This window comes from Cupressus sempervirens, chromosome 4 (assembly GCF_028749045.1).
Source record: "Cupressus sempervirens isolate cs-2001-9-10 chromosome 4, ASM2874904v1, whole genome shotgun sequence".
Taxonomy (NCBI): domain Eukaryota; kingdom Viridiplantae; phylum Streptophyta; class Pinopsida; order Cupressales; family Cupressaceae; genus Cupressus; species Cupressus sempervirens.
Window position 1 is genome coordinate 866,863,451 of NC_143121.1, and position 16,214 is coordinate 866,879,664.

Here is a 16,214-nt window from a genome sequence, read left to right on the forward strand (position 1 = left end):
CTCATCGACAATCGAGTGTAACAAGACCCTACAACAATTCAATCAATATAATCACTTATAAATAACATTAGAAATTTTGATACTAACTATTATATACAACAACTAACACCAAAAAATTTATTTCATACCTCAATCAATGGCTATGAACTAGTCATAGCTGCAGCCACTCCATGATCAATGGATAGTCGAAGATGAGGAGTCTTAGATGTCAAGAGTTGCATGTCATACAATACACATTACATGTAACATGAAACATGAAACAAATATAATCAAATAAATTAAATTAACATGAAACAAATATAATCAAATAAATTAAATCAACATGAAACAAATGTACCTCTATGAAGCTCGTATCACATCTAAGCTTGGAGTCTATAGTGAATGTCGACAATCCTATAAAGAACTGATGCACATGCATAATTTTTTTTGTCAATACTTCATATGATTACTTAATAAATATATGTATTAATTTAAATGATTAAATCAATACATACCTCTAGACTTGTCGACAGGGCAAAAAATGGGGCTGGGAGATCGCTACGAGGGCCGCCAACACTCTGACCCTGAATTTTGAACAATGTCAATCCATGCTAATTAATTAGTGATTCACTATACATATGAAATGTGATCAAATTAGTTTATTATAATTGTAATTTACCTATGTGTCAATGCCAAATGTCTCATTTAGGAATTGATCAATGACTTGCCCATCATCCACACCATCTCCAACATGACTACCAAATGTGCATAAGGATCTGCATGATGTGCAAATGTGACCGCGACGTGTAGAAGGCTCCTCCTCAACTAATGGACTCATGCAATGAATGAGGGTCTGTGTCAAAGCATTAATAGTCCTTAGAGTGCTGGCCTCTACATGTTCCTTCACAACTGAAGGAATAGTCACATGCTCACCCTGTGGCTTGACCACAGGTGCCCTAATTACATTAGGGTCACGACGTGCCCCCGACCTTTCAAATGATGACCCCCACCTCTACCCTGAGATTCTAATATATCAAAATAATTGGGGATCTCCCCAAGGACAAACACAATACAATTTCTTTAAAAAATACATTGGGACCTCATGATTATTGTAGGGAGATGCATAAAAAACCATCCGCCATCTATCCGAAAAATTATTTTTAATAACATCATGTATGCACCAATGGATGGAGAGCTATTTAGTTGTCTCTCTAATAGTATTTTGTTCACTAGGTTTTCTAAATAATGCACAAATTCTACCTTTTGGTATATCTTTTTTTTTACATCTTGATATGATAATTTGTTTGCATAATATCTCTTTTGTTCATCCCTCTTAACCCGCCAAATATCTAACTAACCACTAACAGAAGCTATGAGGGTCATAATGGACTCGAGGGAGGATGCCAATTGAGCTCTCATTGGATTGGTTTGTCCACAAGCTTTCAACCTACCAATGAGTGCTTCTAATTCATTTTTGCTTCTTTCTATTTCATTTATTATGTTTTCTTGTGTGCCAGGAGGAGGTCTACCAATTGGTGTAGGTTGCAAATTTTCTTGTTCTTGTTGTAGAGGGTTTTGATTTACATCTTGTTGAGGGTTTTGGTTTGGATCTTGTTGAGGTTTTTGGTTTTGATCTTGTTGGGGATTTGCCGGTTCATTATTCACATTTCCAAATAAGAAATCAATTGCAATCTAAATAAATAAACAAATTTAAAGAAAAATTGAAAAAAGCCTACAAAACAATACAAAAAACATATAAAACAATGAAAAAAGAAGGTTAGACAACATACAACGTGAACGTGATCGTGATCTTGAACTTCGATGATTAGGAGGCATATTGATGAAGCGGGTGGCGAAAATCTTCAATTTGTTGAATTCGTATATGCGCTGTGAGGAGAGGAAGTTGGAAAATGAGGAAAAAATGAATGGGCTATGGGTTTGTAGCCCATTTATAATAATTTGGGTTTTTACAAAGTGCGTACGCGCTATTGAAAGTTAGAAAAAATAAATTGGGTGTCATCTTTTTGGCACCACAACTTGGTGCACTTACCCAACTCCTATTAAGACCTAATAGTACCCCTTAAGACCTTAGATGACTAAATATAACATATTTTTTCATTGAATACGTGTTCTTGTAATTATATGTAAAATGTTAACATTCAATTTATGCATGTTACTTGTAGATGACATCACACAATAGGGATCATGTACCCTAGGATGCCCAAGCACTTCAAGATGAGGCTCTAAAATATTATAGAAGGTTTTGCAAGGAGCCCAAAGATTATTCCATGTGAGTGATTTGAGAAAGTGTGTAGGGCTAAATATGAAAACATGAGCCATATGCACAATAGACCATAAGTTCATACATGCAAGATTAGAGCTCTCAATCTTTTAGTTCTCTTTATTTATTGATTCAAATGAAAGTTATATTAAGATTTATAAGGCAAGCTTCCTCATGACCTCTTGAGAATTGCATAATGGCCCTTTATCCACACTGCAAACAAATTAGGAACTAAATCCATGACTTCGACCACCTAAAGTTGCAATCAAGATTGACTAAGTGATTCGAGGGGTCCAATTCTCAAGTTTTTATCATCTAAAATACTCAATTTGCTAAGTGTAATGCATTTTTATCAATTTTTGGAAAGTTGTAGCATAAATATTCATGCTACAAATTTATTTATTGAAGACTTGATCCCTAGTGGACTCTTTGTGAGCCATTCAACTTCACCAGTAGATCAAGTATCCATTGACTAACTTAACAATGTTAACATCCATGCACTAAATGAAGTTCAGTTGGTGATTTTGAATTTCTAGTTGTCATTAGAAATTTCAAGTTTTTTAAATATTAGGGTCAACTTGCCTACACCTAGAGTATGAAATGCATACATGTCAATATTTGCTAGTTAGAGCTTTTAGAAAACTTGCAAAATGCAATCCAAAACATTGATATAAGTAAATTGTACTCTACACAGTTTTCCATAAGCTCTTACTGTGATTCTTATGAACTGTCAATCAGAACTTAAAATTGTGTGCCTTTCTTGACCACTTTGCTTAGTCTATGGGCACCATAACATTTCACTAAGCAGCATAATCCATCAATCCAGTATAGTGTAGAATCCTTATAAAGATATGACACTAGCATATAGCAAAGTACTTTGAATATATAACAAAGTACTTTGAATCTTTGTCATTACTACTTTTTCAGTATTTAAAAAATTTGCAAGATGACAAATTTTGAATAACTTTATTTGCTCATGATTTTTTTCCATACCTTTGCATAGATGAACATTTATATAGCTTTCTATGATTAGTGATGCCTTTACATGAAGGCAGAAAGGTGAGCGAATCTAAACTCTTAAGATCATGAAGTATTCTACATCAAGTTTGATTGAGAAGAGACTGCTCTTGAAGAGGGATCAATCTTCGATTTGATGTCATTGAGATATCTTTCGGCTATAGTAGCATGCATTGCAGCACCAAGTGGGAGAACATTTTCATCAACAGTGAAGAATGGAGAGTGTCCCGAATGAGTAGATCCAAATGTCTCATTTTTCATTCCGATGAAAAGGAAAGCTCCAGGTATAGTCTCTGAATAGAAAGCAAAGTCTTCTGCACCCATTCGAGGGGGCATGACTTTCAGATTATCTGCACCTACTATATCAGCTGCAACTTTTTGCACATGATCATACATATCTTTGTCATTGACAGTTGGTGGGTAAAATGGATAGTCTTTTTCTAAGAAATCCACCCTTGAGGTGCACCTGTGGACAAGGGATTGACCTACAATTATCTGTCATAAACAAAACATGTCAGGTCATAGGTAATGGGAAGATAGAAGCCTTTCATTTCCATTTGACTATACAATGCAAACAAACATTGATTGACATCTAATCTGTTCATTTATTTTTGAAATCTAAGCTGTTACACATACTTCATGAATTCTCTGCTTGAGTCCGTAAAAACTCTCATTTGAAAAGGCACGGAACGTGCCACCAATTGTAACCGACTCCGGGATTACATTAAAGGCATCACCTCCATTGAATGTAGCTACTGTTACCACCTGTAAAAATGAAATATCAACAATAACAAACACAAACAAATCTCCCAAATCGTTTTGAAAATTACATTGATAACAAAGCTTTTTTGTATGAAGATTGTCAAGCAGTCATGTCCCAAAACCCCTCAGGCAAAATCAAGTTTCAACCATCATATAACATATAAAACGTATGAAATCAATGCATTGCACTATTGCTCAAAGACAGATGCATTGTTTCATGACTATACAAGTTCCAATGTAGAAGAAATATAAGTGGCTTTCTTCGATGTGTTGAAAGCAATGTCCCAATTGAACCCACCACAGATTGATATTATACACCCAACTAGCCCACCAACTCCCTTGAAACCTTCTTTTTAACTCTTAAGCTTAAGCTTTGTGAAATTATGTGCACATTCCCATCAGTGGCACTTGCTTCATCTCATGATATATGTTCCTGGTTTTCTTTACACACCTTGGAGATCTGACTAATTTCCATAGTTTAAAATGAACCGAAATAATAGGAATGTGGCCAAACCCATAAGCTTGAAATAAAAAACACAGAATGTGTTCTCAATGAAGGGTTTTGAGCTCTTATTTTACCCAGAGGTCAGTCTCGCGGAATTTACAAAATGCAGCTACAAGATTAAAAACATTGTGTCTCAAATAGGAGTTCCAAATATGTAGCTATAATCTTATGAAGAAGTGAAATGAACAACAAAACATCTTATTTTGAGCTAATGAACAGTGTTCATTTACCTACTAATCTGATTTTCAATGAAATAATAACAGTAATTATTAACTTTCAGATTTAACCACATAAATGAGATGTTAAGTTGATTTTGAACAAGAAACAAGCAAAGAAGACCACAAGGATATAGAATGTGTGTCTAAAATGGCTGCAAGGACTAGAAAGTTCACTGGCATGAGTATTTATGCCTAGAGCATGTGAAGATGTTGCGTCAGTCAGACATCTATTCTGCATGTAAGTGCAATTTTTTTGGATGTGCACGTGTTGTAGCAATGGTGATGGTGTCATACTAGATATAACTGGGGTAAAACTAACAATTAATGTCAATACGCAATGCAGCCTTCCGGAGCAGGGTTTGACAGGCATACACTGTCTATCCAGCAACAAGTATGCACCATTTAAAAAAAGGAATAAAAACCGTATATGAAAGAAAAAACTGCACTTTAAACATGCTAATTGTAAAAAACTTTGATTTTTCCCACATTTTTCATTTTGACAGAAAATAACAATTGCAGCTTTTTTGGCGTGTTTTAATTAGATATTAACCAATTTTAAACCATCTTAAGTAAATTCCATTTATACAGTTAGTATGTCAAGCTATTGTCGTAGATATACAACGCTAACATGATGTGTGCAGCAGAAGATGTGGCTTGGGTTGAGGTTAAAAAGACAATGGAGTGAGGAGTGATGGATGGAAAAGGTTTCTACCAAAAATGAATAGTTTCCCTAAGTCTATCACAATCTGACAGTTGAAAGCATGTAAGGGCCAGGTCTTACGGAAAAACAATACCTCGAGTGGGAAGATTAAATGGATACTAAAGTCAGACATGTGTGCAAGTTGAAATAAAATGCTAGCACAGAAGAGGTAAAGTTTTGGTGAAATGTTGTGCTTTTGAATGTTTTGGGTCTGAGAAAGGTCAAAATGAAGTCATGTTTATTGGTGATGAACACTTAGATGGGTGAAGTCATGTTTATTGGTGATGTACACTAAAATGGGTGCAAAAAAATGTACGGGAAAGTGCAAAGTGTGCAATCCAACGCTACACCTGACTTGTACCTGAAAAACAGTTCTTTTAAAATTAAATTTCTTCATGCTGAACAATTCACCCCTAACCTAACTCGCCACTTTTCGTCTTCCCAACTACCAAGTGCATTTAGGACCTGATTATGTGCAAACTAAAATTATATGGTATATATTTGTAATTAATTACCCACGACACAAAATAGATTAGTAAATGGATTTCAATGCACATACTTATAATGCCCTATGATGCTGTGCTTGGATGATACGTTGGATGCTACGTTAGATAGTATGTGGCTCGTCAAGGTTTGGTTTACTTACTAGTTCAGTCATAACGTAGAAAATGGGCAACATATAATTGAACTAGGTGGAAAAGAACCTTTTATGATTTACAGAATAATTGTTACATTGGGCAAAGTTAGACAAGATGAAGAAGATAGTAGGATTTTCGATTTTGGTCATGCATATCCCATTAAAACTTGAAGCTCAGCCCGTCTACTATGAATACTAAGGGAATATATATTCGGTGCCTGGCAATATGCTTTATAAGCAATATGCATTCAAAAAGTATGCGAACTACTAACTGATAGAAATGAACTAAAGATATTTGGCTTGGGATTTGCTTCGTTACAATTTAATATTGACTCCATTTTCATTGGTCTCATACTTAACTTGGTGCATATCTCATGTAAAATACCTGTGAGTCCAAGGGGTTAGCTTCCCTCGAAATAAGTTGCTGAAGGCTAACAATAGAAGCAGAAGCTGCCAGAATAGGATCAATTGCATTTTGAGGAATTCCCGAATGTCCTCCCTTTCCAGTTATGACTGCCTTGAAGAAACCAGCCCCTGCCAATAAAGGCCCAGGCTTGGAAGCAATAACACCAGTTAAATGATGGCTGGAAACATGCATCCCGAATATAGCTTCTACATTCTCTAATGCCCCATCTTCTATCATTCTTTTTGCACCACCACCTCCCTCCTCCGCTGGTTGAAAGATTAGGACAACAGTTCCCTGAAACATCCAACAGATTAGGTACAAACAAATAAGCTCATGAACAATGTTCAACAAGAAATATTACAACTAATTTTTGGGTTAAACAAGGGTAGGTTTCATTTAGAGGTCTCAAATCCACTATCGAACTCAGCATATGAAGAGAAGAAGCCTATCCTGGTTATGTAAATAACAAATGGATCTAGAAAATCTGTATATTTGGCCAAAAACTATCCATTTTAAGAACCAAGCATATTTAAGTAAGAGAGACAAAAATGAGAATGTCAGACTAGAAGACTGGAGTAGCATGTTTATTCATCGACAGATATGAAGTTATGAACTACTAGGCAGAGGTATAGAGCACAATATAAACCTGTAGCAGCTGCCGTCGCTCCTGTAATATCTTTGCAGCACCCAGAAGCATGGTCACATGTGCATCGTGTCCACAGGCGTGCATTTTCCCCGGAATTTTACTTTTGTGCTCCCAATCAACTGCCTCCTGTATTTACCCCAGTTGTAAACCATAAATTATAGCTTATCATAGAAATAACAACTTTCAGCGATGGAAAATACAGTGTAATTGTGTTGTGCAAATCGTGGAAGTTGGGTTGACTATCAGGGAAGGGGAAAGGGAAGGCCTTCCGGACCACTCTTTGTTCTCGGATTGTTACGGGCAGGGCATGGAGCACGTGGCTCGCTCGAAATAAAGAAGTGGTGTACAGCAATTTTTTATATTTTGGTTTTGTTGTTCGTTGCAAGCTTTCCAATCTTCAAGGAAGCACAGTGACCATGCTCTTTCACTGCAATGGTACGGTAGAACTTCAGGTCACTATGGGCATAAGAAAAGTTATGAATTCAGCTTCTATGATATATATAGATGTAATGACAGTACTAATAAGACCGTTCAGGACGTAAAGTGCTGCATATCCTTATGCTTCAGCGATAACTGCAGAATGTTTTATTGATCAAATGATATGGCAGTTCAGGAATTATGGACTAGGTGGAGGGGATGTTTTCAAGCCTGTCTAGCTAATTATCAATAAGAAAACTTTAAATTATGAGAGTTTTTGAGCAGACCTCTAATTGATTTCAAAATCAGTAATGTCCCAATTAAACAGAAAGTGATTTAATTAAAATAATTGATTAAGTTTTCCCAAATTTAATAGTATTCTACAGATCCTTTCAATAATAAATTTAATAGTAAGATAAAAAAAAAATTTACTCATGTTAGTCTACTTGTAACCCTCCAGGAAACTTCTTGGAGTATTTTATAAGATTGTGTTTGGCATTGTAGGAAATCATTGTGGAGTTATCTTTCCTTGTGTATTTGACATTCCAATTGGAAGTGAGTTCTTATTTGCAGTATTGAAGAAACAAGACCCTCCCTAGTCTATAATTATAGTTTCGATAGTTAGCAACCGCCCTAATATGTCAAAGATATTATTTAATATTCCAGTTGTTCTATTGACTTAGGCTCATATTTCTTGTTTGTTGATTCATTGGCAATAACATAGTCAGTCTCTTCAGTAAAAAATGCTCTTCATCAAAAATTGCTAATTTGTGACTGTTGAATTTATGGAAAAATAATGAATTGGAAAACATAGTCAACAAAACTTCACCTGACCATCAATGGCACTAAATGTTTAACAAGCATTCACTGATAACCAAAAATACGACAAATAACTGGCCCATATCAGGATCCTCAAATTTAATAGGAATTCGGAAAAGATATGGCAGTCAATGTACCAGCTGGACACCTATGTTCCAATTAAAGTGCTATTATAGTACACTTGAATGAAGCTTTATATACAAATATAAAGCAGTTACAATGGCCTTGAAATAGTTGTCATTTATATCTGTGTTGTCACGAGTGTAAAGGCTAGACTTGCAGTCGCCTACGAATCAAGACATTCAAGGTGATGGATCAAGAGGCCATTTATGCTAAAAATAGTCACATCCTAGATCAACGAGAGGTGATAGAGTGACTTAACAGCTTATCATAGGTCCTGAGCTGAGTCCTAGCTAATATGGTATCAGTGTCTTGGGAGTGAATCTAGGAAGTGTGGCTTGTAAGAGTTGAGAAAATGTTGGAAACAATCTACATTTTGTACCAAAGGGAATTAGCAACTTAGTGATAGAGCAAGCTAGCAGTTTAGCTGGTCCATGGAAAAGGGTAAAATAGTGGGTCAGGGTACAAACTCCGAGTACCAAATGTGACTTGTAAAGCATCGACATTTTTGACTAAAAAGGGATTAACAGTTGAGTAATAGAGTAACGCGGCAGCTTATGAGAAGTCTTTGGTTTAGTTTCTAGCTAGACCATTAAACAGTCTAATAACATGCTAAAATTAAACAATTAGTGAGGGATCAGACGATAGTTCACAATTTGTCAACAATTTTGATAGCTTCAAACATCGATACAAAAATTTCTGAAGTGTCCTATTTCTGTTCTTCATGGAGTCACTCAGTGAATATAGCAATGCGAGCCAATAACAGGGAGCCCCTCTGCAAGTGAGATAACTCCATTGCCCCCTTCAAAATACTTGACTTTCCATTAGAGGGCGTAATCTGAAATTTAATGAGGTAGCCTCAGATTAAAAGAAAGAGATGTTATAGCAGGCTGAGATAATTCCAAGGCCCCTTCAATGGGCCTATGAAGTTACCTTTCCATTACCTCGTCCCATTGAGCTTGCTATCTACAATTTGTTCAACTGGTGCCACCCAAAAAAAGAGTTTTAGCGAATTGTATGAAGCATCTTTTTGACTGACATATTTCTATGAGTGATTAGGGAAATATTATCGTCACGTCTATTGCTATCTTTCTTTCAATTATCATTCATGAAAAAGTTGTAAAAATTGATTGCACATTTACTAATAACTGATCACATGTGTACTAATAGTTGATCATTTTTTAGTTTTATTGATTGCTGATTGGTCCATTTGTGCAAAAAGTACTAATTTTTGAGTGAGTGGCTGTTGGGTTCTTAGTGGCAGATTTTGGGCAAACCTTTTAAAATGACACTTTTAGACCACCTCATGCTCTACAAGTTCTATAGAGAACTCCATAAATGTGAGAAAGCCGAAAGATTAGCTTTAAGCTCTTCACTCATCTACGAAGGTTCACCAAAAAAACTGGTAAAATTTCGACATACAAATTAGGAACTGTAGGTGTGCAGAGTTAACCTGAACGACTATTGAGTCATTTACCCTACTAAGTTAGTTTCCCATTATATACTAGTCCCGTTGAGGTTGCAAATTAGAGTCCAATTAGCTTGTACCCCACACACAAAAAATTCAATTTTTACTTTTCAATTTAATCTGGTTACTTGGGACTGCCCGCAGCAATTACATAACTGTCATAGCCCTAAGCCCTTGCCATGAGTCCTTGATTCCCCTTTATTAGTAACCATAAATTCAAATCTGTCCACAAATATTAACTTAGCTAGAGTTTCACTTAGTAGCTAGATTTATTTGAAAATACAAATTACACCCACATTTAACCTTCTTTAATGTTTCTGCCTAAGCAACAAATATCCTTTGTTTTTTAACGGCAGGCTAACCCCAAGTATTGTGTGTTGTCTGTTAGATACTTTGTAATCAGTTCCGTATAATTATTAGAATCTGATATCACGGTAGCTACTTTTAAAATTTTTAAACTTACAGTCGCCTGTAGAAACAACAATTCTACCAAGGACAATTTTAAATTAAAATTCAAGTGTTGTCCCACACCCAACAATTGATTAAACAAAACCTAAAAGATGATGCAAGCTTGCAAAAACAATCTTTAAAAAGGGAAAATCTGAAATCAGCGTAGTATTTAATAGCACAGAAAATTGGGCAAAACCTAGAAACATGATGCAAACGAGAACGTGCGAAAACAATCTTTAAAAAGGGGCAATCTGAAAAAAATTGGGCACCTGAATAGGGAGGGCATCCATATCAGCTCTGATAGCCACAAAAGGGGGGCCTCCGGAGCCTATTGAGGCCACAACACCAGTCTCTGCAAGAGGCCACCTATACTTTATGCCCATTTGATCGAGCTCTCTTCGTATGAGTGCACTGGTTTCGAACTCTTGATATGCAAGCTCGGGATTCTCGTGTATCCTTCTGCGTATGCCTGTAAGCCATTCGAAGATCTCTGGTCTTTTTGCAGCCTTCAAAATCTCTTGCATACTCACTTCGTCATGTTTTTGATATGAGATGTCGAAGGAATCTGTGGCCAAGGGGTATGCATCGACTGAATTTGCACATTCAAGGAGATCCGAGTTCGAACCCCATGCAACACTACACATCCAAATAAAAACAATGACAATCCACCAACAGATAGCCATGTAATCGATCACTTCAATTGAGAAGTTTATTAAATGAAAGAAAAGGTCACGCCGTTTTCAGGTCCAAATTGCCTGGCGCAATGAGCAGTTTATGAAAGCAAAAGAAAGACCGGATTTTTTTTTCAGGTTCACCATGTTGATAAAATGAAAGGAAAGATCAGGTCATTTTCTGGTTCACTGTAACTGCTCACCTTGATGTGCTCAGATTGCATCTCACTGTCTTCAAATTATTGGGGAAAAAAAAAGTAAAATAGATTGAATCTGTCTCAATTAGACAAGGCTAGAATTGGCTGTTTGACAGTGTCATCCACCCGAATTCTAAGAATTGTAATAAACACAAGATGAGACTCTAGATCAACCCACTAACAATTTCAATAAGATTGACTCCCTCTAATTCTTAACTCCCAATTTATGTGGGTAAGTGGGTATTCCACTAGGTATTCAGTGGAAAATAGCTAAAAGAATTCCATTTATAACTTATCTCGCTGCTTATAAAACAATATTTATAACTTTGGTCTATTGGTGAAGTTGAATGGCTCACAAAAAGCCCACCAAGGATCAAGTCTCACTGAGTGCAAGGCCCATAGACATCATAAGGGATGAGGCGTGCTCCGGGCGAATTTGGCAGCTTGGATGCTCCTCAGTCTTTGACTCTTAGCAGAAGAAGTGTTCAATATTCAGGCTATTCAGGCATATAAAAACATAATATAAAATGGCGCATGTGCCGTCGCTCATATTTACAAAGAAAAGATTTAATAAAGATATTTCTTACAGAAAGTGAAATTGAATCGGACAATTTGAACTACGAAAGATTCTTTCTGCAGAGGCGGAATATTCTTCCAACGCACTATTTTAACTCATTCTGTTGTAAGTATTGTTTGCAGCTTATTTCTAAGCAAATATGTTTTTTTCTCCCAGCTTACTTTTAATTCAAAGTTTAGGTGCACGTTCTTTTTTTAAATAATTAAAAAAATGTATTGGTCAAAATAATTTATGCCATTTAAACAGATTTATGAAAAGCTCTTATAAAATTAATTCTAAATAAAAAATTCACTAATAACAATAATTCATTAAAGGTGATTGTTTTTGCTGCTACATTATGGCATAATAGCCTTCGTTTTTTCTTGAAGGTAAACAAGACGTGATTGGTCTTAGCTCGATAGTTATTAACAAAAATATGTTTAAAAAAAATTTAATCTTAAAAGATTTTCTTCAAAGATTTTCTTTAGACTATTGAGGATATTTGTTCTTAAGAATTAGTAAATATAGTTAGAGGAATATATCATGGATATTTGTTCTTAAGAATTAGTAAATATAGTTAGAGGAATATATCATGGGTTGGTTGAATTTTTTGTGTGACTATATAATAGCACTTAGAAAAATTATTTTTCCACCTCTCCTCATAATAATAGATCCCACATATTCTTTAGAAGAAATAGCTATTTTATGCATATATTATATATATGATTGATATCATAATATTGATGATTTTTAGAATTGGCCTTGATTGTGTATTGAATGTTTTAAATAAAGATTCTAGTAGTGGATTGTGTAGCTCACATTGAATACATACGAAAAAATTGTCAATTTCTACAACTTTAATTTCATATTACTTGTACATTTGTAGAAGCTTAAAATAGAAAAATGTATAATTTTATATTTGATTAATGTACCTTACCACTATCTTCCTATATGACTTTTTATTTAAAAGATTGTTATAAAGATCCTTTCAAATTACTAAATTCTACATTCATTCATTTGATTTTTATGAATAAATGATAACATAATTGTTTTTCCTATAAAATAAATATTATCTTATATGATCAATTATTATAGAAAAGACAACACATATTTTACATAGATTTGAACAATGTATCCTTTAAATTCTAAATTATTGATGAATAAGCATAACCAAAATGTACAATTTTCCTTCTATGTGCTTGCCCTCATTCAATTAACTCTCCATCCTTAAATTTTATCCCTAGTTTTCATAAGATTTCGTAGATTTAAATTACTTGGAGGCAAGGATTTAAGATGGATCTTCTGGTGCAAAACCAAAAATCTAGGGCATCTCTTTATCAATGATCATTGTATAGCTTTTTCAAGACTTTGGAACACATCATCGTCTAAACTTTTCATCTTTTGTCTCATCGTAGAAATTAGCATGTCATTCAATTTTCATCTCAACTATTATAACTTGAGACATAGTTGATAATCTTTGACATCTCAATATGTGTAATGTCCATTTCTACAAAATTCCTCACTCAAATGTCTTGATCTTTCGTATTCTTGAAACTCTAATGAATTATCTCCATTCCTTACTCAAGAAACCTAAATGAACAAAAGTTGGGGAGAAAACTAATAATTTTAATCCTTGAAAATTGCATTACATTAAAATGTACCAATGCCTCATTAGAGTCCTTGCTCAAGGTATAGTATGTAGACTTCCTCCCCACAAATCATGTTTCTTACAAATTGCATTCATTTGACCTTAACATTGTACCAACCCCTTACTAAAATCATTCTTCAATATATGGTGAAATCAAGACTACTGAGAACACTATTTTGCATGCCACATCATTTAACTCATGCATGAAAAATTAAATCATGGTAGAGAATGTCATAATGCTTGCAATAGCTAATTGTATTCACATAAGAGGCGTACATGCCATAAATCTGACTAAAACCTATCAACCTCTGAGTCTTCTACTTATTGGCCTTTTGTTAATTTACAATATCATTGTAAGGGTTCAATCTATTCATTTAGTCTTTTAGTAGGAAATGCATATGCCTTGTATTCGTCTACATTAAACTTCCAAGTATAAAATTCATCATGATTTATGAGACTATAATTTGATGAGAAGTTTTGTTGAACACCTCATGTGCACGTTTGTGTGCCCACATCTTGCATTCATGTTTATATCTAAGAGACAAATCTATAGTTAGTTATTTGTTCAAACTAGACTCTATGACACAACTGCAATTAAGCTAAAGTTTTGTTGCTAACAACTCAAAATTGAGTTGTCACATATGTAGCATGAATTATTCATTATTCTAGCACCCCCCTTAAGGAATAATCTGAATTTTTTTTACCCCTAACATCTCTCTAAATGTTACAAATTTTATTTTTCCCAAGGACTTAGTAAATATATTAGCTACATTGTCGTTGGTATTACAATAGTTCATCTTTATCTCTTTGGATTGAATTTTCTCTCTTACAAAATGATGTTGTGTTTCAATAGGATTTGATCTTTCATGATAATAGGATATCTTGCAAGTTTGATTGTACTTTGATTGTCACACTTGATTGAAGTAGACACTTCTTGCTTTTGTCCCATATCTTCAAGAATTCTCCTTAACTAAACTGCTTCATGAGTAACACTGCATAATGCTTTGTACTCAGCTTCAGTAAATCAAAGAGAAATAGTTGGTTGCTTCTTGTTACTGCAAGAGACAACACATGATCCTATGTTGAATTCATAACTAGTTGTCGAGTTACGATCATCTGGATCTCCCACCCAATCAAAATTATATAACCTATCAAGTCAACATTAAAATGGTTAGTATATTCAATGCCAAAAGATATGATGCCTTGTATGCATCAAAGGAATCTTTTTGTTGCATTTCAATGAACCTCAAGAGGATTAACCATGAATTGGCTAGACATATTGACATAATATGAAATATCAAGTCTTTTATGGTCACGTAGTTTAGACTTCCCACCATCTACCTATACAATGTCCCATTAACTTTGAAAGTGTCAATATCACAAGAGAAATTGAATTTTTATTCCAATGGAGTGCTTGCCACTTTACAATCTTGCATATTAAACTTTTGGATTAACTAAATCTTTGCATGCTTACTTTGAGTAATCCAAGTCCTACCATTTTTTTTCCACACTTCAATTCCTAAGCAATAATGCATTTTGCCAAGACCCTTCATTTCAAATGCTTGTAATAGATTGCCTTGATTACATCAATTAACTTTATAGAGCTTCCTATTATGATTAATTCATCCACATACAAAGAAATGAAAAATAATGTTCCCTTGTTCGTCATTCTTTTTGTACAAATTTGGATTATTTTTGCTCTTGATATATCGTTATTGAAAGAAGAATTTATCAATTTTCTCAAACCATGATCTTGGTGCTTATTTGAGACCATATAGTATTTTTTAAACTCATGCCAAATTCTCTTTTCCCCATTTTACAAAACCTTCAAGTTGAACAAGATAAATTTATTCTCTTAAATGACCATTTAAAATGATGATTTAACATCCATTTGATGAAGAACCGAGTCAAATTTAGTAGTAAGTGCAATCATTATTCCAATGGTATTCTTTTAGCTACTAGTGCAAAGATATCTTCATAAGTAATTCCTTCCTTTTGTGAGTACCCATTTGCAACTAATCTAGCTTTGTATTTATCAACAATGCATCAACATTAAACTTTGTTTTGAACAACCATTTATAGCCAATAGAAATTTTACTTGTTGATAGTTCAGTTAGTTCCCAAGTGTCATTATTCATGGGTGAAACATATTCTTCTTGCATTAAATTCATCCATTCTTTATGATTCTTAGCTTCTTCAAAATCTTGAGGTTCGTCTACACTCATTACTTGATTCATTAAACCATAATCATTATACCTAATAGGTTCCTTTCTTAGCATGAATGCTAATGATGCTACTTTGGGGGAGTATCTGAAGCATTGGACAATATTGATATGTTGCATTCATGACTATGTTTTGTCATTGATGTCAACATAACATTATTTTTGTAAAGACTGGCTGAGAAGTAGAAAAAGATCTTAATGGTATGGACAATGGTTTGATTTTCGAGTGATGCATAGTCATGGACATGTTCTACACTATGTCCTGATGACGTGGTCAAGTGCACGGAGTCTAAGTCAAAGACGTACGAAAGTTGTACCTAATATACAGAGAGTAGTTCAAAGACAAAGTATTGGGAAAGTAGTTCCTGATTTTTTTCACTATCTTATGTCTAAGATGTAGTAAGAAGATGTGAGGTTAGGTAGTGATAGAGGAAAGTAAATTGGTGACGTCAACGAGTGCGCAAGCCCTAGTATTAGATGTGTGAAGTTTAGTAT

General features: G+C 34.5%; 1 protein-coding gene across 1 annotated transcript; it reads right to left on the minus strand.

Moving 5' to 3' along the window:
- Window positions 1-3,207: 3,207 nt before the first annotated feature.
- LOC149564164 (IAA-amino acid hydrolase ILR1-like 1) lies at window positions 3,208-11,966 on the minus strand. Its single transcript, XM_089827225.1, has 5 exons — window positions 10,695-11,966; window positions 7,152-7,277; window positions 6,485-6,799; window positions 3,914-4,042; window positions 3,208-3,772 (listed from the first exon to the last, which is right to left on the minus strand). The coding sequence occupies exons 1-5, from the start codon at window positions 11,106-11,108 to the stop codon at window positions 3,356-3,358; spliced, it is 1,401 nt and encodes a 466-aa protein (XP_089683351.1). The 5' UTR covers window positions 11,109-11,966; the 3' UTR covers window positions 3,208-3,355.
- Window positions 11,967-16,214: the final 4,248 nt, after the last annotated feature.